At 40.6% G+C, this 23,812-nt stretch overlaps 2 protein-coding genes across 2 annotated transcripts in view; one reads left to right on the top strand and one right to left on the bottom strand.

Moving 5' to 3' along the window:
- The first annotated feature begins 362 nt into the window (after positions 1-362).
- Positions 363-5,998, top strand: LOC107777379 (sec-independent protein translocase protein TATC, chloroplastic-like). Its single transcript, XM_016597386.2, has 4 exons — positions 363-706; positions 2,532-2,839; positions 3,687-3,977; positions 5,493-5,998. Exons 1-4 carry the CDS (start codon positions 460-462, stop codon positions 5,700-5,702), a joined length of 1,056 nt encoding a protein of 351 aa, XP_016452872.1. The 5' UTR covers positions 363-459; the 3' UTR covers positions 5,703-5,998.
- Positions 5,999-6,195: 197 nt separating this feature from the next.
- The window catches only part of LOC107777380 (uncharacterized), a 30,442-nt gene continuing 12,825 nt past the window's right edge, over positions 6,196-23,812 (bottom strand). The window contains exons 3-4 of the mRNA XM_075241293.1: positions 8,973-9,182; positions 6,196-7,134 (exon numbers count right to left, since the gene is read on the bottom strand). Of these exons, the coding sequence (XP_075097394.1) occupies positions 6,422-7,134; positions 8,973-9,182 (923 nt within the window). The 3' untranslated portion in view covers positions 6,196-6,421. The remainder of the gene's footprint in view (positions 7,135-8,972; positions 9,183-23,812) is intronic.

Below are 23,812 nucleotides of genomic sequence, written 5' to 3'. Positions count from 1 at the left end.
TATCACTTTTAACCCGCGCCAGAAATTATTTATATATGATAGCCAAAAAAGTATATAAAATTTGTATAATTTTTATATATAATATATATGATGATATACATATACAAAAAATATATAAATTTTATAATATATTTTTTCGGCTATTTTACGACTACATAGTGTCATTTTTCCTATAAATATTTAAAGAATACAGTGAAAATATTTGTGAATGTACCAAAACACGTGAACACTATTTTTCTTGAAATAAGAAAATACAATCCCCCTTTTGAAGCACATTTTCAGAATGCGCACGTTAGAGAATATACAAATCTACCACTAGAGTACGCCAGGATCTAAAGATATTCTTTTAGCAAAGACAAGTGAGAACCAATCATCCCCTCAGCTTATTCAAAGACCCTTTCCACCATTTTCTTCTGTACAAAACCACACGCAAAACAAAACCAAATCAGAAAATAAAAGATGGGAAGTTCAAGTGCTCTCATCTCAAATCTACACCTAACTCAAACTCACTGTTTCAAATGCATAAATTCAAGAACTGCTCTAAATATTAACTCCAAAAGACCAAAATTAAATCTTTCTAGCAGAAAAGACTTGAAGAAGTTCAGTAGACTTGTTTGCTCAGCTGTTGAAGATGCTAAAGAAAAGCAAAGAGAAATTAATGGTGCAAATACTAGTAATCTTGGTTCAGCTGTTGAAGATAGGCCTGGTAAGAAAAAGAAAAAAAAGAATTACCCAAATAATTATTTTATGTAAAAGATTGCATTTTTTTATTGTTTTCTTGAATTTTTGATATGGGTATTTTGTATAAAGGTGTAATTTTTAGTTGAGTTGGTTCTTTAGCTAAGTTATATTATTGGTGCAAATGCTAATAGTCTTGGTTCAGTTGTTGAAGTTAGACCTGGTAAGAAATACACATATAATTCTTGATCCTAAAAAAGAAAATACCCAGATGATTATTATGTAAAATATTGAACTATTAATAGTTTTCCTGAATTTCTGATATGGTATTTTATATAAAGGTGTAATCTTTAGCTAAATTATGTTATGTTTCTTTGTTGCTGGAAGTGATTTCTATAAGGGCTTGTTTTATGGATTTCTGTTGTTATGTTTAATTATTCTTATGTAGCATAGAGAGGATTGCTCTGATTGGTAAGACTATAACATGGTTATTTTGGAGAAATTTGGGTTCTGGGGTACTCTAAGCAAGAGTAGAATTTGGCATATGTTTGTATTTTTTTAGTTTATCCTGCCGATAATTTCACTAGTTATCTGTGATTGATAATTGTAACTTGTAAGTTGTACTAGAGGAGCTTTGAGGTAATTTGAGCTAGAGTTTTTGCATATAATATAACACCAAGATCTCGTTTGCTGATAGTATATGGAAATCTTCACGACTTCCCTGTTAACTTTATTAACCTTGAAACTTTTAATCCATTTCGCGTCTATGTAAAATTCAGCATCCTGCTTAATGTTTTCCATCACTATCAAGAATAGGAAAGGAGAAAGAGGATTTTTGGTCTCAAACCTCTAGAGGTTCTGAGAGTTACTTCAGCTATGTTTTTTTCCTTTTCTTTTCTTTCTTGATAAGAAAGATCGGCACTTTTAATATGTACTGCCCAGCATAAAGAAAGTGCTGGATGCGTAGTTACAGATTGCAAAAATTCGATTCATTACAGCGTTTGTAATGAGCTGAGGAAGCCTGACATGGTTTCTGCTGCATCATCAGTTATGTTAAATCAGAAGGCTAGAAAAGGCATTTGTAGTCTAATTAAGTTTTCCTTTTTCCCTTCAAATTGTTTCTTTCTACCCCACAGTCCACCGAATAGCTCCAGGGATAGTCGTCCATATATTGTAGTCCACGTGAGCACTTGAGGGGTCATTCCCCATATTAGGGTTAACTAGATTGCTGATAATAATACACACTTCTGTTTGTGATTGACTGCAACGCGATGCACCTTTTAAGTTACTGAAATTGCTCGCCCTTGCCCAAGGGTCAATAATTTGTGAGTATGCATATTTTTTATTTCTTTTCTAGAAAATGTGAGAAAAATGCACATGTTCTTTGTCATTTATATAAAAGATTATCTTTTTAATCGTTTTCGAGAAGTAAATTTCCTTAATATAGTAATATGCATATATGCATGTTATACATTTTGGAAAAGAGAAAAGTGTTATGATGTGCCAAAGTGATAATGGTGCATAGGAGGAAAAAGAGGATCAAATTGAACTGTCTAATGGTATTTGTTGAAAACAATATCTTACCCTTCTCCTTCTAATCTGCACAAAATTGTTCGCGTACTAGTTTATTTCCTTATACATACTTTGCCTATTTTGTGGTTGTACAATTGTTTTTGCAATATTCAACACCTCTATGATGCAACTCTCCAGAACAACACCCTTATTGTACATAAAATGGCTCCTTTCTTTCATTATATTTCTTCATTGTGCTGTGAGCCGGTGATTGTCCCATGAATGCAAAATAGTTTAAGTGTAATTTTATCGTAATAACGCATGCTATTTTTGAAATTCAGATGTTGCTGATGGCTCAAGCGAGAGTGTATTTAAGAATGGTGAATCAGATAGTGAAGGGAGTATTGTTTATGATTTCCTTTACCCTAGTAAAGAGCTCCTACCTGATGATAAAGAAATGACTCTATTCGATCATTTGGAGGAGTTGCGTCAGAGACTCTTTGTGTCTGTTTTGGCCGTCGGTGCTGCTATAGTGGGATGTTTTGCCTTCTCAAAAGAACTTATCTTGATTCTTGAAGCCCCTGTTCTAGCACAAGGTGTTCGATTTTTGCAACTAGGTCCAGGAGAGTTCTTTTTCACTACTTTAAAGGTTAGACTGCATCTTTAATTTAATCGTCTTTATCACTCATTCCAGTGACCATTTAATTACTACAGAAAAGTTGTTGAACTTTATTTCGTGAACTAGGTGGATCTTTCTTTTGTGCTCGAGTTCTTTTTAAGGGTTAAAAGTTTGTTCTTATGCCTGATATCTGGCTCATTATCGTGATTATATGCTGAAATATACATTCCTCTATGATTGAATGACATAATTTCTATTTAGGCCATTATAGAATAATTGTTTTTGAGAATGGTAACATATTATTTAATCGTAGCACAAAGGCTGTGCTAAGGCCATATATACATATATCAAAAAGAGCAAAAACCCTTCGATAACGAGTACCTTACCACTTATAGATTGTAAAAGTTCAATCGCCCTTGCTTGTTACACGCCTTAACATTTAAAGAAACCAGCAAGTAATCAAACCCACATCTGGAATTCTGGATCCACTTGCCTTAAACTAATCCTTGTCTTAAAGTTTCATCTTCAAAATCATGTATGAGTCAAACAAGTGGTTGGAGTATTAAGTTGGCATTCTGATTCTTAACTGTATAATGTGTTCATAATTGGCGTATCCTAAAAATGTGCTTATAATTGTTTGCGAGGGACTTGTCCTTGAATAATTGTTTACAAGCTATATTTGTTCATGCGACTTCTAGTATACAGCTGGTGATATAGTGCTAAATGCTTAACTAAAATAATTTAAAAAGTTCAAACATAAGATTAGAGGTGATCACGATGTCATGCTGTTCGTGTTGTTGGGATCAATTTGATATTGGCATTATACTAATTTGGCATGTTCAGTTTAGTAACTATACTGTTCTCACTTTTGATGTAGGTCTCAGGATATAGTGGCCTTCTGTTAGGAGCTCCCGTGATTCTCTACGAGATCATAGCCTTTGTTCTTCCTGGTTTAACAATGTCAGAAAGAAGATTCCTGGCACCAATTGTCCTTGGATCTTCAGTGCTTTTCTACGCCGGCATTGTTTTCTCACACTTGGTTCTCACTCCAGCAGCCTTGAATTTCTTTGTGAATTATGCAGAAGGGGCTGTGGAATCCTTTTGGTCCATTGATCAATACTTCGAATTTGTGCTCGTACTCATGTTCAGTACAGGATTGTCTTTCCAGGTAAATCTCTTGCTTGTGCATATTTTCTTTTCTGCACGAGTATATAAGAACACCCTGCATATTAAACAGTTTTTTTTGTTTTCCGGTCAAAAACATATTAAACAGTTTAGTTGAAGGAAATTAGTTGTTCAATCTAGAGCTTCTCAAACCTTCGGCCATACTTCACTACAACTAATGCTTGCATAAAACCAAGTTGGCCATAATTGAGCAATGTTTTTGGGTTGAAAATAGAAGGGAGTATTAGAATTTTTAAGGGTGTGGCTTACCAGTCAATGAAATGAGTGCAAACCACGTGAGATCGTGATTCAAATCACAGTAGACACAAAAAGCGCTAGACGTTTCTTCTCATCTACCTAAACCAGTGTTGTGAAGAGCGTGAAGCGAGGAAAAGCGACAACCCCAATTTCACGAAAAGCGAGAAGCGAAGTGCTCGCTTTTTTTAAGTGAAGCGGAATTTAAAAAAAAATTAAAATAAATACTGCATAGACAACACATGTAATTGTAAGCAAATGTTCAATACTTCAATTTAAAAAACTAAAGAGTAGCATCAATTAAAGCACAAAACGAGCATCCTATTCTTCTACAAGATTGTCAAATTCTTGTATTCCACTATTATTATTATATTGCTCGTCATCTTCTTCATCAACTAGGGACAATGTAGCTGCCTCTTTTCCCTTCCTCTGAATAAAGGATATAAAAATTGGGCAATAAGAACTAAGAATTGGGGGCAGAAACTGGAAAAATTGGGCAGAAATTTTCTGAGAAAGAACCGAAGGTAAAAAAAAAAAAAATCGCCAGCATTTCGCCGCTTTTTGGACGTTTAGAAAGAAAAAGAAAAAGAAGAAGACTGAAAATCAAAAGTAGAAGAAGAAGAAGAAGAAGAAGACAGAACATACCTGTACTGTTGAAGTCTTGAAGAAGAAGAAGAAGAACCCTTGATGTTTTGAGATAATTTTAGAAATCCAAAGTTGATGAAGAAGAGAAGAAGAAATCGCTGTTCTTGTGGAAGAAAAGCCCTAGTCTCGCTGCTGTTGAAGACTCCAGACAGTAGGCTTGGGTTAATTTTAAACACAGAAGCGTACGCTTCTTCTCGCTATTTACAGAGAAGCGGTCGCTTTTTCGTACCAGAGTCGCTTCAAAGAGCAGAAGCGCTGCCCTTCCCGCCTCGCTTCGCTTCTCGCTTAAAGCGATGAAGCGAGCCCTTTTTTAATCACTGACCTAAACCTTGGTGGGCAAAGTTCCCGATTCATGTGTTGGTAGGAGGTAGCAGGTAGCAAGTGAAATAGTCGAAGTGCGCCTAAATTGGCCCAAACACCACCATTATGAAAAAAAGATGAGCGAGGATATTTAATGGTTAAACAGTCGAAAAATGGCCATGGTCTCCGTCATAGGCTAGTTTTGAAAATATTTGTGAATTCACTCTGTAAATACTATTGTATGATGTTGATCAGCATCCTCATGATATCCAAGTTGCTTTAATCCAATAAGCAATTTTATAATGCATCTCCTCTACAGGTTCCTGTCATTCAACTGCTTCTGGGACAAACTGGTCTTGTGTCGGGAGATCAAATGCTGTCGATTTGGAGATACGTGGTTGTAGGTGCTGTGGTCGCTGCTGCAGTGCTCACACCATCAACTGATCCTCTTACCCAAATGCTTCTAGCTGGCCCCCTTTTGGGTCTTTACTTGGGTGGTGCATGGATGGTTAAGCTTTCTGGTCGATAGAGTGATTGTTGTTCTGTGGTCAAAGCTTATGTTCTTTTGCATCAACATACCAAGAAGTATTAGTAGAATGATCATGCATATGGGAACCCAAAATTCATGTAGCATAAAAAGGACATTTGAGTGGAGGATATATGATCTGTTTTTTGAATACCATTTACTATTGTCATAATCCATGTAAAATTATCCAATGTGTATAATTAGGAGCTTAGTTGACACTCCATTCCCAAGTCATTTTGATGGATCTTTTCACTAATATATGAATGAAAAAAGTCATGGGCTATCGTTTTCATGTTATATATTCTTTCTGGCCACAGAAATGATGCAAAGGGTAACAAAATAGAGTTAAAACAATTCGTGAATGTCATAATCTTGTTTAGAACTTCTCATTGGTGTAACTTATCATTCAACTCTGGACAAACAGTTACACAAAATTCAACTAAAATGAAATTGTCTTGATCGTCGAATATCATTGAGAAAGAAATAGAAAGAAGTAATCGAACAATTTCCTATAATTCTTCACAGTATGGAATGAGTAATCGATCTACAACTCTATATTCATTTGATGGTTTAATAACTCTATATTCATTTAATGGCAAAAAACCAAGAACACATCCAACTAACTGTTAAAACTTTTTACTCCATACTCATAGCTACAAACTAAGAATCTCATTGAGAAGCATCTATTTCTCCTCCCCTTTCTCTTTCCCTTTTTACTAACATTACTCGATAACAAGGTTTTCCATCTTAGACATTGTATCAGTTGCATCTGAGTGATCTAATTCAGCTTCCAGCCGTTTCAATGAACTCCGCAAACCTGTGCATGCTTTAACAAAATCTTCTGAACACCCTTTAAGTTTTTCCAACTCGACCTGTGTTTCATCGATACTACTTGAGATCTTCTCTGTAGCAGCCCTCAATGCAGAAATTTCTTGTGGAGGATAAAGAGAAGCTCCAAGTTCATCAACTTGCAATCCGATTTCCTGAGAAAGTTTTAATAGTCTCTCCAGAGAGGCTACAAAAGTAGCATTATCCATGGAACTTTCCTGCTTAAGCAAGCTAGTAATGGAGCGAATGAGTTCTTTAATGACCACAAGTGTTTCAGACACCACATCAGTAGTTAACCGTGCAATTTTCATTTCCTCCGGAGAAAGATCATTGCCTAGATCACCACCAAATGAATCATCACTATCATCGGATTTGCTTTCTCCTTCGGGAGAATCTTGAACAGAAGACTCGTCTACTACATCAGATGATGTTGGCTTCAGTTCATTCATTTCACGAAGTACATCCTTCATGGAAACGGCAAGTTGTGTCATTGCTCGACCTATAGCAGTAATATTGGTGGCTGGAGTCTTCTTAAGAGCAGAACAAGCTTCCCATACAGTGCCCACCAATTGTGGGATCGATAATTTCTGTTTTCTATTGTCAGATCCTGTACATACATTTTGGGCAGCAAATAATAATGGTCACAAAATTATACAGCTGTTAAGAAAATCAATATGCAAGAACTAGATGCAGAAGATATATGTGATGAATGAACCTGAAAGGCAATATGCCACAACTAGAAGCGGAAGATAAATGTGATGAATGAAATTGAACAGCAGGAACTACAGCAAAATGATTAACTGAATAGCACAGAGAAAACCATATCAACTGAATAGGGTCCACTTGGTATGAAGCAACAGTGTTCTCGCAAAAAAGGTTTTCACCAGAAGATGTTTTATAAAAGAAGACAATTGCAAAAAATTTCCTACAGTATCTGGGAGAGACAAAATGTTGGTGATAGGTGACAATGATGGAGAGTAGGAGACGGGGAAATGGGCGGGCGATGTAGCATTTCGTGATAATCATAAAATAGAGTGAAGGATACGTAAAGATAATTGAAGTGGAAAATAATGAATCCCTTTGAAATTCAGTTATTTTCACTCCTCCGTACAAAATATTCTCCGGAGAACATTTCCATCACTTTTAGCCAACCAAAGACCGACAAGTGATTTCATGAAGGAACATATTTTATGTCTTTACAATCAGGGCCGCAATCTTAAGTTTCTATGTCTCAAACTATACAATATCCTGGATGAAATCATCTTACGCTGACAAGAGTTAAATAACTTGCATCCTTAGAGCTGTAAATCTATGCTTAAGCCTATAGGGTAGCACTTAATACTGTTGTTTTACTACTGTGTTCTACACATGGCACATCATTAACTTTCCTCCCCACTGTTCCAAAGAGAGTTTTGTACAAAAAATTAATTTCATCAGGATGTTTTATACCCTAACAACTGAAATGCCATCCACCTCTTTTACACGGTTTTGTGCCACTAGAAAACTTCTCAGTCTCTTCCTTTATCTTATTTTGGGAGGGTGGTATCGGCAGAAAGAGGTTTTTTCTTCCCCTTCAGCCTTTCTGCCATTTTACTTTTGCAAGATATACCATTATCTGATCTTCCTTCTGCCTCCCTTCCCCTATTGAGGACAAGATGCGGGAAGCGCGCTTAGGTGGTTTGGTCATGTGAGGAGGAGGAGCATAGACACCCCGGTGAGGAGGTGTGAGAGGTTGACACTCCTACGAAGAGGTAGAGGTAGGCCTAAGAAGAGGTGGGGAGAGGTGATTAGGCAAGACATGACGCAACTTCAGCTGACCGAAGACATGACCCTTGATAGGAAGGTATGGAGATCGAGGATTAGGGTAGTAGAGTAGGTAGTCTAGAATGTTCATAACAGTAGTATTGACACGCAATCTCGCTTTCTGTTGGTAGTAAGTTTTTATGACTAACCGTTGTTTTCTTTCATTGTTGATCACTTTACTGTCTTGTTGTTTTTATTCTGCTTTTATATGGCTTTTTGGTACTGTCTCTTCTTGTCTATATTTTCATTATTGCGGTGCTTATGCTTTCCTGGGCCGAGGGTCTATTGGAAACAACCTCTCTATCCTCACAAGGTAGGGGTAAGGTCTGCGTACACACTACCCTCCCCAAACTCCACGGTGTGGGATAATACTGGGTATGTTATTGTTGTTAATAAATGTTGATGTGCCACATATGCATAAACTAAGAAAAGATAAGCACTTTCATAAAGCAATATAATGGTATAAGCACTTTCACAAAGCAATATAATGATATAAGCACTTTCACAAAGCAATATAATGACTTCACCTTTTATCCATTTCAGATATTAACACTTCATAATATAATGTACTTGTAAGATTTTCATATGTTCTGATGTTCATGGACTTTTACATATATATGTAAAGAGAGAGAAGGAGAGTACCATATGAGGACACAGACTCTTTCATCAACATGAAACTGCTATCAACAACTTGCTTAATGGATGCATGAATGCTAGAAGACAGGGTAGGTCCTGCGCCCACTGTACTTGAGTGGGAGAGCAGAAGAAGCCCTTGCAACATATTAAAATATGAAGCCATGTTCTCCTCGAGTGCTTTAACCTCTGGTGTCTCTCCAGTCCAAAGCATTCCAACTGCATCAAAAGAAAAATAATTGTCAACTACCAACATTATCTCCAATGTAAATGCCTGAAACTTACTATTATCCAGTTAGTCAAAATTGGACACCCCTCCCACCCCACCCCAACCTCCAAATCCTGTGAATGTATATCTATGAATTTCTATGGAAGAAAGACCACAGAAGCTATATACTTCAGTTTTTAGATTTAATCAGGCAAATTCACCAATTCTCAGCCAACCACAAGTCCAAGTTGCCAAAGAACTTTCATAGGATAGGGTACATGACAAAAAGTTGATGAACATTCTTTTAAACTGGGACAGTGCAAAGCTTGTATCGTGCCTCAATCCGAAAAGACCCTTCTCTATCATTAGCAGAACATATGACATTCATTTAAATGTATAAGTGAGACATGTAAGTGTCTCTCATCCCAGACAAAAGGTGACCTAAGCATTTAAAGATGATACTTTTGTTTAATCACATTTAAGCATTTAAATATCTAAGTCACACCATTCTTCTTGTAGTATAGGTTTCTGATAACCAAATCAATGTTTACTTCCTCTTTTATGGATAGTCTATATTAGCTTAACTACAACATATAACTGCTGATGCTTCACTATCAAACATAAACACACAACATCGAATTGACAATGACTTAAATAGATTCTCTAATATGGAAACAGATAATGTCCATGCCTAGCATTGTAAAACAAAGACCTATCCTCTCTCTCTCTCTACATATATATATATATATATATATATATATATATATATATATATATATATATATATATATATATATCTTTCGAGCCATTAATAAATTCTCTCAACCATCCTTTAATTCCTTTCGCATGCACCACATTCTCTCTTTTCTTTTTGCTCGCTGTTTTTTTTTCTAGTTCTACACTTTACTTCAAGCTCACGAAGTACTATCAGAACAAACTGCTTCCTGGTAGTTATTCAAGGCTTTAGAGAAATATGTAAGTGCTCTTATTGGATTGGCTCTGAAGTGAATTCTAGTGCTCGTACTGCATGATTAGAAGCTATGGTTATGAATGCTAAAGAAAATGATAACATGTAGAGACACCTGATCGAGAACTCAGTTTGCGGCGTATCTTATTGCAATGATATCTTTGCAGCCCTAAGTTCAGTGGATCTTTTTTTTTTTTTGGCTAACCAAGAAACCCAGAGGCCATTAGCACACGGTTCGAAACTTGGTGGATAATGGACCCGACCCTCTACCCTTCTCTCCACTTAAATACCAAGCTTTTGTCCGCGTCTCGTGCCGTGCACCTTGTCACACCTCCTTTTTCCGCCCCCGCGAGGGGTGAAGGACTTTTTCCAATTAAAGGACAATCGAAACGGAATTTGTTTGTTTATTTCAGAGTCGCCACTTGGGAGATTTAGGGTGTCCCAAGTCACCAATTTAATCCCGAATCGAGGAAAAGAATGACTCCGTATTACAGTCCGCGAACCAGAAATCCGGATAAGGAATTCTGTTAACCCGGGAGAAGGTGTTAGGCACTCCCGAGTTCCGTGGTTCTAGCACGGTCGTTCAACTGTCATATTCGGCTTGTTTATCTGATTTTATACAAATATGAACTTATGTGCAGATTTTAACTCTTTACCGCTTCCATTATTATTATTATTATTTTACAGGGAATTGCAACGTTGTGAAAATGTATCTCGAACCGCGTCACAATCAATGTACACGTGGTCGTCGACACACTTTGACTCTGTTGAGATTTGGATTTGGGTCACATAAATGTGCACCCGAGTTTAAGAAAATTAAATTATTAAAGGCGCGCCTAAAGCGACTAGTGTATCATTTACTTTGGGTAGGGCCGTGAAATTTTGCTAAACGGTCCATCCCGAAGTCTAAGCAATTTTAAAACAAATATTTACTGAGGGCCTCGCAATTTTGTATTTTTATTCGGCGAGGCTCGTCTCATTCTTATTTTTTTAAAAGGAATTTGCAACGTCATGGACACGCATCTCGAACCACGTCACAATCAATGTACCCGTGATTAGAGACACATTTCGATTCCGCTGAGATTTGGATTTGGGTCACATAAATGTGCACCCGAGTTTAAGAAAGTAATTTAATTAAATCGCGTCTAAAGAGGCTAACGCGTTATTATCTTTGGGGAAGGCAGTGAAATTCACTAAATAGTCCATCCCAAATTCTAAGTATTTATTATGACCAATTATTGAGGGCCCCGCAATTTACATTGTTTATTTGGCGAGGCTCGTCTCATTATTTTTAAAAGGATGATCTTAGCATGACTACATTTTCTATTTTTCGTTTTCTAAAATAAATGAAGAAAAGGTCCTACTTGATTTACATACTTTCGAGTTATTATAGTCGGGTTCCGAATATGATTTGCAAAAATCCGAAACATGAACGCGTATATGGGCCATTGCTTAGATATTACGGGCCCAGGCCCAATGTGCATAACGTGAAACTCGGCCTGGGCCTTCCTTATTCCAATTGGGTCTGTTTAACTTATTTGGTATATGTTTGACATTTAAAAGGGGGGGGGGGGGAACTGAAATATAATGTGCTGCTTGTCTTAATCAAGCCATATTCCTACCAACTAAAAAAAACCATTTGTTTAAGGAAGTAACTATTGAGTACCTAACATGCTTCTTGACAAATAATAATGAACTAATAGAACATAGCTACTACAACATTAGTCCCTTTTAATTATAAGCAACTCGTAGAGTTTTTCAACTAAATGATATGTGTAAAGGTTCAGTTACATCACAGCTGACTACATAGTTCTATTAGAGAAAGCGAACTATCATACATACAACTAATGTTCAGTATATTTCTAAAGTGAATCCAAAATAACTTCAACTCTTCATTTCTTTGTATTCATGCTTCGAATTTCAGCCTACATTGATAAGTGTATCAGTGGGGTACCTGGTATTTGGGAAAGCAAAAGAAGAAGAAGAATGATCAGTGCAACAGTAGCACACACACACAGCAACACAGCAGAAAAGCAGCAACACAAAGACAGCAATCAGCAGCAACAAACCAGCAGGCAGACTTTGTTAAACCAAAACAAACCCAGCAGGCAAACCCAATAATGGCCAGTAAGAGGAACCAGCGACAGATTTAAACCAAAAAGGAGACCCGTGAACTTTCGAACCAACAGAAGAACCACAACACTCAACTGAAACAGTGTTCAACAAGTAAAGAAATCCAAGAAAACTAAACTGAAACCCAGCAGTATCCCAACACAGCAGACTGGTGCACGAAAACAGTAATTTTCTGATTTTTGTCAAAAAACCCAAGAAAAGCAGCTTCAAGCTCTTTAATGTAGAAGTTTTGTTTTAACACTCTACCTCTCTCAATTTCTGATGTCCAACCCCTTACTCTAACCTAAATGAGCCTATTTATAGGCAAAATATAGGCAAACCCCAGGCTGCCTTGATCCCTTCAGCCCTCAACTCTGCCCATACCCCTTTATTTCTCATTATCAGGTGTTTCGTGCCCCAAATGGTATGGGCAGCTGACAATCCCCAACTAATCCCCCATCAATTCATTTTATTATTACTCAAATGGTATGGGCCTATTATAATACTCAACCAACATCCCATGCTATCAAGTTTTGTTCCCCACTATTGTATTAATTTAATCACACTTCAGTACCCTACTGTCAGCCCACTTAAACTAACCATTTCTGATCTTTTCACACCCCCAAACTACCCCTGTTAACCCCTGGTTATTACTGTTTTACCCTGCTTCAACAGCCTGAAATTTTGAACTTCTGAAAGTTCAAACTCAAACTGCCCTAAACTGAGTTCTAGCTATTACACTGCAGCTACAAACCATTCATAGATAATGTCAAACAATCAGCTAAACGACAATGATTCGATCAATCATATGAAGCTATACGAATCAGAATATTTGAACATTCAGTCCTATAAAACTAATCGACGACATTTATCTAATCGACGACATTTATCTAATTATAACATAGAACAATCAGTCGATTAAACAAATAATACGAACAGGGTCCCAAATGGCTTCAGGCAGCTTGGCACAAAACAGGGGAACAACATGAATAAAACACTCGACGACACTAATCAAATCGAGTATGTATCCTACTACACGCATTTAATAATGGACAGAAGAATAATCGACCAAATAAAAGGTCTTACGAAGATGAAAAAAATTTGAAAGAAAACATCAGTAAAATCAACAACTAACTAAACATGCTAACAAACACAAACATCATTCAAACAGAAACAGAAAAGAAAAGGAAAACTCACTGTGGAAGCTCAACAATGAACGACCCAGGCCTGAACTGGATTTGACCATTTGAGGTCGAACAGACTTTAATCGAGGTGTTCTCAACCAAGAACACTTCGATTAAGGTCTATTAGACCCCAACCCTCCATTTAAACTGGCCGGATTCCCAAAGCTCTTGTGTTCTAGGGTTTGAACATTCCGATTCGGGGCTTGAGGGTTTGTGGGTAGATTCGGACCAAACCAAGCTTGGTTTGGTCATGAGTGAAGCCAGGGTAGTGACTGGTATGAAACTGGGGTGGGTTGGTGTAGATCAGGGTTTGGCTCGAATCTTCAGAAGAAGATTCGAGACGGTGTAGGTTGATTCGAACCCAACGGTTCGCAGATCCGTGTTTAGGGTGGTTGGGTGCATCAGGGGTGTTACTTTGGTGGTCACCGGCATCGTTGCAGCCAGGTTTACGGTGAGGGGATGAAAGGGCGGCGCTAGGGTTTGAATGGGGGATGATGGGTCGTGTCTGAGAGAGGACGTGATGAGGGGCTTATATACGGAACGTGGCAATTAATTTGAGCCGTTAGATCAAATGATCTCAACGGCTTGGATTAATTGGTGAGGGACAGGACGGGGTCGTTTGGTGTAGAAACGAGGTCGTTTGGTTTTTAATGAGGGGCTGGGTCGACTCGGGTAAGCAGGTCGGGTTACGGGCGCGATCGTGGACCGTTGGATGAGTATGGATGAATGGCTCAGATCAAACGCCCTATGCGGCGTCGTTTGGGGGCGTCCCTGGAACCCTGGTTTGGACTGGGTCGTTGCAAATTGGTTTGGGCCTGATTTTTTAGTTAAATATTGGCCCAAATCCGGTCTTTCCTTCTTATAATTAAACCAAAAATTCCTAAAACCCAAAATTAAACTACACAAATATTAATTAACACCTAACAACAATTATCCAACGAATTAAAACATTTAATAAAATTGCCATGACAACAGATAGAATAGAAATGCATATTTTTGTGATTTTCGCTTTTAAAAACCAAATAATGGTTAATTAATTCCTAAATGTGCCATTTTCTTAAATGCATGCAACATGTATTTTTGTATTTTTCTAACTATAGCAAGGCGAGCATTTACGGACAAAACAATTATCAAAAATGTCACACAAATCCTCAAAATTGTACCCGAAGGTAACTTGTTTTATTTCTTTTCCGATTTCTTTTGGAGTAGTTTCCGTGAAGCAAAAATCACGTGCTCACAGCTGCCCCTCTTTGTCCGAAAGCACAAAGAGCTTTCGTGCAAAGATAAAGTGAGCAGACACGAGCGACTTTGCTCGTTGGAAGACTCCGTGTGAAGCATTTTGTTTTGAAAAAGATTTTAACCGAACATTTGCTTCAAAGGTTTCCTACATATCCCTGGCTAGAAGGGAATCAGGTTAATGTAGTTCGGGAAGTGTTGGTAGCTGGGACTATCATGGGACTGCGATTTGTTGTTACTGCTGCTGCGTGCTGTTACTACTGCTTACCGATCTCCTTATTACATCGTGTTTAAAAGAAAAATCAAGAAGCTAGGCTAGATAACGGATTACAAGATCCCATCCATCTTCCATTTGTTCTGGACGCCTCGCTTTCTTGTCGACTTGCGTCTATTCCGGTGCTGCTTTCTTCCGAACACTGATGGGGTGACACCAACCTCTTGCTACTTTGAATACCAATTATCACTGTCTAGCTCGGTCCGCTGGGGATGGCTTCCTTCATTAAGCTTTGTTATGCCGGGGATTTTTGTTGTAACCTTCTGCCTTCCGGTGTGTTACTGATTCCAGGACCTGAAGTATAAGACTGAAAAATATTCCTCTCGTTATACAGGTGGGCGCCTGAATGCAAAAATATGAAATGTATTCCCTCGTTATACTGGTGGGCGCCTAGGACATGAAATGAAAAACAAAAATGTATTCCCGCATTATACTGGTGGGCGCCTAGGACATGAAATGAAAAACCGAAGTGTATGCCCTCATTATACTGGTGGGCGACCTAGGACATGAAATGAAAAACATAAATGTATACCCGCATTATATTGGTGGGCGACCTAGGACATGAAATGAAAAAACAGAAATGTATACCCGCATTATACTGGTGGGCGCCTAGGACATGAACTGAAAAACAGAAATGTATTCCCTCATTATACTGGTGGGCGCCTAGGACATGAAATGAAAACAGAAATGTATGCCCGCATTATACTGGTGGGCGACCTAGGACATGAAATGGAAAAACAGAAATGTATTCTCGCATTATACTGGTGGGCGCCTAGGACATGAAATGAAAAGACTGGAAAGTATTCCTCTCGTTATACAGGTGGACGCCTGATCAACTAAGACGTAAAAATATTTGAATTTGTTTCCTCGTTCCTCCGAGAAAATTTTTGGACAACGGCAGAAAATTTCCTGCCCTGGTTTTGGTGACCTTCCTTGTGGCGTGTCTTTCTGCCATCATCAACCTTTATTTTCCTGTAGAAATCAAAGGGAGTTTTGTTAGTTTTAACATGGTGAGTGATCGTGTCACTCCTGCTGGGGGATGATTTTCCTTTCCCTTTCCCTTACTCCGTGCTCCCAAAACTGGTTGGGGATAAAGTTGCTTGCTGGGGATGATATGTCTGCTGGGATGGTTTTCCATTTATCCCTTCCCTGCTCTTTTGTTTCAAAACATGTTGTGGGAGTCCTCTTCAACTTCAAAACTACTCTCTTAAAAGTTTATTTTCTCCCCAGCCCTGCAGGGCATAACATGTTATCACCTGGGATAACGTTATTGAGGATAGGACTGTTAGGGTTATTTTGCTGCGGATTAATTCTCTCTTCCTCCTTCCCCCTTTCTGTGGTGTCTGACCACCTTGGACCTTGGTCCGTGATCTATCGAAGTTCTTGCTGGGGATCTTCTTGGAACTTGGTCCATAAGTCCCTCAACCGTCATGTTCCCCTTAACTTTCTAGGCCAGTTTGTCATTTGGTTTTGCAACAAACACCTTTTGTCTTATTGCCCCGGCTTTGGCCTGTCCCATTCGCATTTTGCTTTGTACCATTTTGGCCCCTGGTAGTAAACTCTGAAAAATCCTTCTCAAAACAAATTTCTGGAAAAAGTCTTTTTAGACTAAGAAAATAAAAAAGATAGAAAAAGAGAAAAATTTCTAAACAAATGCTGGGGGAAAGGAAAAAGAAAGAACTTATCTGGACTGTATGAATGGTCCCAACGATCATGTCGTGCATTACGGATTAATCGACCCAGCCTATTTGTATCAATCAATCTTCCTGATGGCCTCACTTGCTGGGGATAAAAAGGTGCCCGCCTCTTTGTAAATGCGGATCCTTTTTGCCAATCTATCTCGTCGCCTTATAGTGCCGTTCGAGGGGTTTTCACTAATAAGACTCTCTCCTTTCTCTCAGCTCCCGTCGCCTTATGGTGTCTGTAAAGGTTCTCACCGATAAGACTCTCTCGTTTTATTTCTCTCATCTTTCGTCGGCTTATGGTGCCTGTGAAGGTTTTCATCGATAAGACTCTCTCATTTTATTTTTCAGCGGGGGATTGGAGTGTTGCCGATATGACTCTCTCTTTCGGAGATTCTTTTTGGCTATCAATTCATTTCCAGTTTATGATCCTCTTCTTTGCTGGGATCAGTGTATTATTCTCGGCTTTCATTTGCCTGACTTGGCACCTCTCGGATATTGATCGGGAGGTCTTTTTTGGACGTTGATGTTGGTCTTGTGTGGGTTTAAAGTAAGGCCAGCAAAAATTCAAAAATGACTTCGACGGGTGAAACGCTACAACTCTTGGAATCATCCCTTTTTGAAACTTCAACACATAAACCCTGCCCCAGTTTTCTTGCTTGGGGATTTTTATATTTACACTATGTGGAGCTATGCACACTATGACCGAGCCGTGAGGCGCCTACGTATCCTCTTTGAGGAATCAGGTCAAACGTAGTTCCTACGGTTCCTCTGTTTTTCTTATGACCTTTATCTTGTTTTCATTTTTTTTTTCTTTTTTTTTCCATTAGTGATTCCAAAAGAGGGGTATGAAAGAATAAATAAGGCTCGAAGGGGGGAAACAAAGGTTAAAAGTGTTTGGATAGAAAAAAGAATTGCCTCCGTCATTTCATTATCCAATAAGTACCAAGTACAAACAAACGAACCAATAACTATCATAATCAAAGAAATTACGCATAATATCTTTTGACTGCATCAGAATTGATAGTCATGTCGACGCATCTTCCTTCGATATCTGTTAGACATAAAGCGCCGTTGGATAACACTCTGGTCACAACATAAGGCCCTTGCCAATTTGGGGCGAACTTGTCTTTTGCTTCGATCTGATGTGGGAGGATTCGTTTCAATACTTGTTGCCCTACTTCAAATTTTCTGGGGCGCACCTTCTTATTGTATGCCCTCGCCATTCTTTTCTAATACAACTGGCCATGACACACTGCTGCCAATCTTTTTTCATCTATTAAGTTCAGCTGCTCCAGTCGAGCTTTGACCCATTCATCGTCGTCAATCCCGGCTTCAGCGACAATTCGGAGGGACGGAATTTCGACCTCTGCTGGTATTACTGCTTCAGTTCCGTATACCAACAAATAAGGAGTTGCACCTATGGAAGTCCGGACTGTAGTGCGATAACCCAACAAGGCAAAGGGTAATTTCTCATGCCATTGTCTAGATCCTTCTACCATCTTCCTCAGTATCTTCTTGATGTTCTTATTGGCTGCTTCAACTGCTCCATTCGCCTTGGGACGATATGGGGTGGAATTGCGGTGTGTAATCTTAAACCGTTGGCATACCTCTCTCATCAAATTGCTGTTAAGATTTGCACCATTATCCGTGATGATCACTTTTGGGACCCCAAAACTGCAGATGATATGGGAGTGAACAAAATCCATCACTGCCTTCTTGGTTACCGACTTGAAAGTTTTAGCTTCCACCCACTTGGTGAAGTAATCGATGGTCGCCAGAATGAACCTATGGTCGTTGGTCGCCGCCGGCTCAATAGGCCCAATGACATCCATGCCCCATGCAACAAATGGCCATGGCGCTGACATTGTATGCAATTCTGTCGGCGGAGAATGAATCAGATCTCCGTGTATCTGACATTGATGGCATTTCCTCACGAAATTGATACAATCATGCTCCATAGTGAGCCAATAGTACCCTGCTCGAAGAATCTTCTTTGCCAATACATATCCGCTCATATGTGGCCCACAGACTCCAGCATGCACCTCTGCCATAACTGTCGTGGCTTGATGCTAAGGTGGCCAATACATCGGCAACCTCATTATGAACTCTCGGAATGTGTCTGAATTTCACTGATCGAAATCGCTTGCTCAGATCGTGCAAACATTGTTGATATGGTATGAGTTTCAAATCCCGTGTTTCCCACTCACCCTGAATCTGATGCACCAGGAGGTCCGAGTCTCCCAAGACCGAAACGTCCTGGACATCCATGTCTGCTAGTCGCAAACCCAAAATGCATGCTTCATACTCGGCCATGTTGTTGGTACAATAGAAATGTAGCTGAGCTGTAACAGGATAGTGACGTCCTGTTTCCGAAATGAGTACCGCCCCTATTCCAACCCCCTTCGCGTTTGCGGCTCCATCAAATAAAAGCTTCCAGCTTGGTTCCTCGGGTAATTCCAGCTCACCTGTATGCATTACTTCCTCGTTTGTAAAATACGTCCTCAAAGGCTCGTATTCTTAATCAACGGGATTCTCAGCCAAGTGGTCGGCCAGCGCTTGGGCTTTCATGGCCGTCCTCGTCACATAGGCGATATCAAACTCTGTGAGCAAAATTTGCCATTTTGCTAACCTCCCTGTAGGCATAGGTTTCTGGAAAATGTACTTTAATGGATCCAAACGGGAAATGAGATAAGTAGTATACGAGGACAAGTAGTGCTTCAACTTCTGAGCCACCCAAGTTAGGGCGCAACATGTCCTCTCGAGTTGAGTGTACTTGACCTCATATACTGTAAACTTCTTGCTAAGATAATAAATGGCCTGCTCCTTCCTTCCTGTAATGTCGTGTTGCCCCAACACGCAGCCAAACGAATTCTCCAGGACCGTCAGATAAAGAATTAATTGTCTCCTCGGCTCAGGTGGAACCAACACAGGTGGATTGGACAGATACCCTTTGATCTGGTCGAAAGCCTTTTGACACTCTGTCGTCCAGTCTACCGCAACATCTTTCTTCAGCAGCCGAAATATGGGTTCACAAGTCGCCGTGAGTTGAGCGATGAACCTGCTGATATAATTTAGTCTTCCCAATAGACTCATTACCTCCGTTTTGTTCTTTGGCGATGGCAAATCTTGGATGGATTTGATCTTGGACGGGTCCAACTCAATACCCCGTCGACTGACGATGAATCCTAACAACTTTCCTGATGGAACCCCGAAGGCACATTTGGCCGGGTTGAGCTTAATATCATACTTTCGAAGTCTTTGAAAGAACTTTCTTAAGTCTGCTACATGGTCTTCCTGACGCCAAGACTTTATGATCACATCATCTACGTACACTTCAATTTCTTTGTGTATCATGTCGTGAAACACAGTAGTCATTGCTCGCATGTACGTTGCCCCAGCATTCTTCAATCCGAAAGGCATCACCCGGTAGCAGTAAGTTCCCCATGGCGTAATGAAAGCCGTCTTTTCCGCATCTTCTTCGTCCATTAAGATCTGATGATATCCTGCATAGCAATCCACAAAGGATCCGATCTCGCGCCCAGCGCAATTATCGATCAGGATATGGATGTTGGGCAATGGAAAATTATCCTTAGGACTTGCCTTGTTAGGATTGCGGTAGTCGACACATACCCTGATTTTCCCATCCTTCTTCGGCACTGGTACTACATTGGCCAACCAATCGGGATATCGAGTGACCCGAATAACTTTTGCCTGCAGCTGCTTGGTCACTTCTTCTTTGATCTTCACACTCATATCCGTCTTAAACTTCCTCAGTTTTTGCTTGACCGGAGGGCATGCCGGGTCAGTGGGCAACTTGTGTACCACTAGATCGGTGCTTAATCCCGGCATATCATCATATGACCATGCAAAAATATCTTTGAACTCGATGAGGGCTTTGATCAATTCCTCCCTGATGTTTGGCTCAATGTGGATGCTGATTTTGGTTTCTCTGACATTATCTGCATCCCCTAGATTTACAGCCTCGGTGTCATTCAGATTAGGCTTGGGTTTCTCTTCGAACTGGCGCAATTCTCGGTTTACTTCTTCGAAGGCTTCATCCTCGTCATATTCGGACTCATCATCATAACCGATCTCTTGTATAATTAAGTCGGAGTCAGATTGATTTATTAGACTAGGTCGAAGATCCGTTGTGCATGTCATGTCATTAGAACCAGTAAAAAGAGAACTGTTCAGAAAGAGAAAAGAACAAAACAAAATTAAAATGAGACAAGAAAAGAGAATTTTATTAAAAATGCGGGATAACAGAGTTAACACTTTACAAAATATAATGGGATTTGGATTACACCCTGGAATAATCCGAAAAACAAGAAAGAAAAATCAAAGCCTACTACCAGGACTCCTCCCGGGTAGGAAGAGGAGCTACCGTCCAATTGTTGGTATTGGCCTTAGGCCCCACAAACTGTATGCCTGCTTTGCTGGAACCCTCTCCAACTTCTATTACATGGACATCAGCGAACAGCCTTTCGAAGCTCTGATTCAAATCCCCGTCCATCCCAATCAACGGTCCGAGAATTTTCGGGACCGGTGACCCCTTGGCACTTGCCCTAATAAAGGATCTGGAGAGATGCGGAATTGGTTTGGGAAGAACCCAAACTTTCTTCTTCATCTTCCGTGCTCGCTTTACATCTGCCGCAGTCGGTTTGAACCCCAATCCAAAGGTCTCTAAATTCTTGGGCAAGGAGACAGGTTGAACAATCCCCTGAAGCTCAGCCCCCAGGCCTTTTCCTGGCACAAACCCATTACCCAACATTTCTGAAACCATCATGACGGTTGCGGGAGCTACCCTGGGGTGTGGAATACTTTCACCCTCGGTAATCTTGTTTGCTGATACTGCATCAAAAATCTGGTAAACCCAGGGACCTTTGTCACCGTTGGTTTCTATGAAGGGCACAATGGCGCCTCCCATGGTGCACGCAGTGTCCTCCCCATGCAGCACGACATCTTGTCTGTCCCATTCGAACTTGACCATTTGATGCAGGGTGGATGGCACCGCTTTGGCCGCGTGGATCCACGGTCGTCGCAACAAAAGGTTATAAGATAACGCGACATCCAATACCTGGAACTCCATGGTAAACTGGACCGGGCCGATGGTCAACTCGAGTATAATATCCCCCACGGTGTCTGTTCCACTTTCATCAAATCCTCGGACGCAAATGTTGTTCTTGCGGATTCTACCATGGTCAATCTTCAACTGGTTCAGGGTGGATAACGGACAAATATTGGCACTTGAGCCGTTATCCACCAACGCCCGAGTAACTGCCGAATCTCCACATTTGACAGTCAAGTAGAGAGCTTTATTATGTTCTGTGCCCTCCACTGGCAGATCATCATCAGAGAACGTTACCTTGTTTACCTCAAAAATTTTGTTGGCAATCGTTTCAAGGTGGTTTACTGAAATTTCAATGGGCACATGAGCTTCATTCAGTATCTTCATCAGGGCCCGGCGATGTTCATCCAAATGGATCAATAGTGATAACAACGAGATCTGGGCCGGTGTTTTCTTCAATTGTTCGACCACGGAGTAATCCTGCACTTTCATCTTTTTCAAGAATTCCTCCGCCTCTTCTTCTGACACAGGTTTCTTTGTTACTGCCGGGTTGGACCTTCTCAACTCCACGGGAGCAAAACACCGTCCCGACCGAGTCAGCCCCTGTGCCTCACAACTATCCTCCTCCACTTGCTTTCCCATGTACATTACCACTGCCTTTTCATACTTCCAAGGCACGGCATTGCTATCAATCACTGGCAATTGGACTACCGGCTTTATGATGGCTGGTTCCCTGTAGACCCCTTTCACAACAACTACTGGCGTGGATGACGTTCCCGATACCACCAATTTGGTTGGCTCTGGTTTCCTTGTTGCGGTGGATGGACTTTTCCCTAATATCAACACTGGCTTGGCATCTTTCCCCTTCAACTGTACCCCTGCTTCCCTACCGATCGATTCTTCTTTCGGAGTGGGCATGGATCATCATCACCGTCGGTGAGGGTTTCCTCGGCTCTCCTCCCTTGTACACCAACTCGATCATGTGAACTTCGTGGTGTACTGGCAATGGGTTCTGGTTGATGTTGGGTGCCTCCGGCGTCTGGACCTCGATCTTGTTGGCATCAATAAGATCTTGTATTGCATGCCTCAACCTCCAACATTTTTCGGTATCATGCCCAAGCATTCCCGAGCAGTACTCACAGCTTATCGATCGGTCCAAATTTTGGGGTGGGGGGTTTGTCCCCCTAGGCTCGACAGGACTCACCAAACCTAGCTGCCTCAATTTGTGGAACAAGGCGGTATAGGTCTCTCCCAACTCAGTAAAAGCTCTCTGTCTCTGTAGCCTGTCATTTCTAGCCGCTTGATTTCCTCGAAAGCCCGCCCCTGGAGGGTTCCTGTATGCCTTTGGTGGAGGATAGGCGTTTTGTGGTGGAGGGTATGTGTTCTGTGGAGGTGCATATGTGTTTTGGGGAGCCGGCGCGCGCCATTGCGGGCGAACCGGAGGCTGAGTGTATGTTTGGACTTGGTGCACGGAGAAGTGTGGTTCTTGAGGTGGATAGTAATGTTGTGGCGGGCTGTATGGATAATTTGGCCTGTGGGGTCTGGGTTGGCTGTAGTATGGTTTGCCGGACCTGGACCAACCGCCTGTCTCAACCGTGGCGACTTCTTCTTTCTTCCCAGCGCACCTCCCGTGCCGCTCTGAATAGCCTGGGTCGTTGCCTTGAGCGCGGAGTAATTCAGGATTTTATCGGACCTCAGTCCCTCCTCTATCATAACCCCTATCTTTACTACTTCATTGAAGGACTTTCCAACCGTCGTCACCATGTGACCAAAGTAAGTTGGATCCAGTGTTTGCAGGAAGTAGTCCACCATTTCTCCCTCTCTCATGGGAGGATCAACCCTGGCTGCCTGTTCTCTCCAGCGGAAACCAAACTCGCGAAAGCTTTCCCCAGGCTTCTTTCCGGTCCTCAGTAATGTGAGACGGTCAGGGACTATCTCGAGATTGTATTGAAAGTGACCCGTGAAAGCCTGCGCTAGATCATCCCAAGTGTACCATCTGCTGGGATATTGCCTGGTATACCATTCCAATGTCGATCCACTCAAGCTTTGAATAAAATAAGCTATCAGTAGCTCATCTTTGCCGCCTGCGCCTCTCATTTTGCTGCAAAAACCCCG

The sequence above is a fragment of the Nicotiana tabacum genome, chromosome 20 (genome assembly GCF_000715075.1).
Source record: "Nicotiana tabacum cultivar K326 chromosome 20, ASM71507v2, whole genome shotgun sequence".
Taxonomy (NCBI): Eukaryota; Viridiplantae; Streptophyta; class Magnoliopsida; order Solanales; family Solanaceae; genus Nicotiana; species Nicotiana tabacum.
The sequence above is the reverse complement of the archived record's forward strand: the minus strand, read 5'-3'. Positions and strand labels throughout refer to the sequence as shown.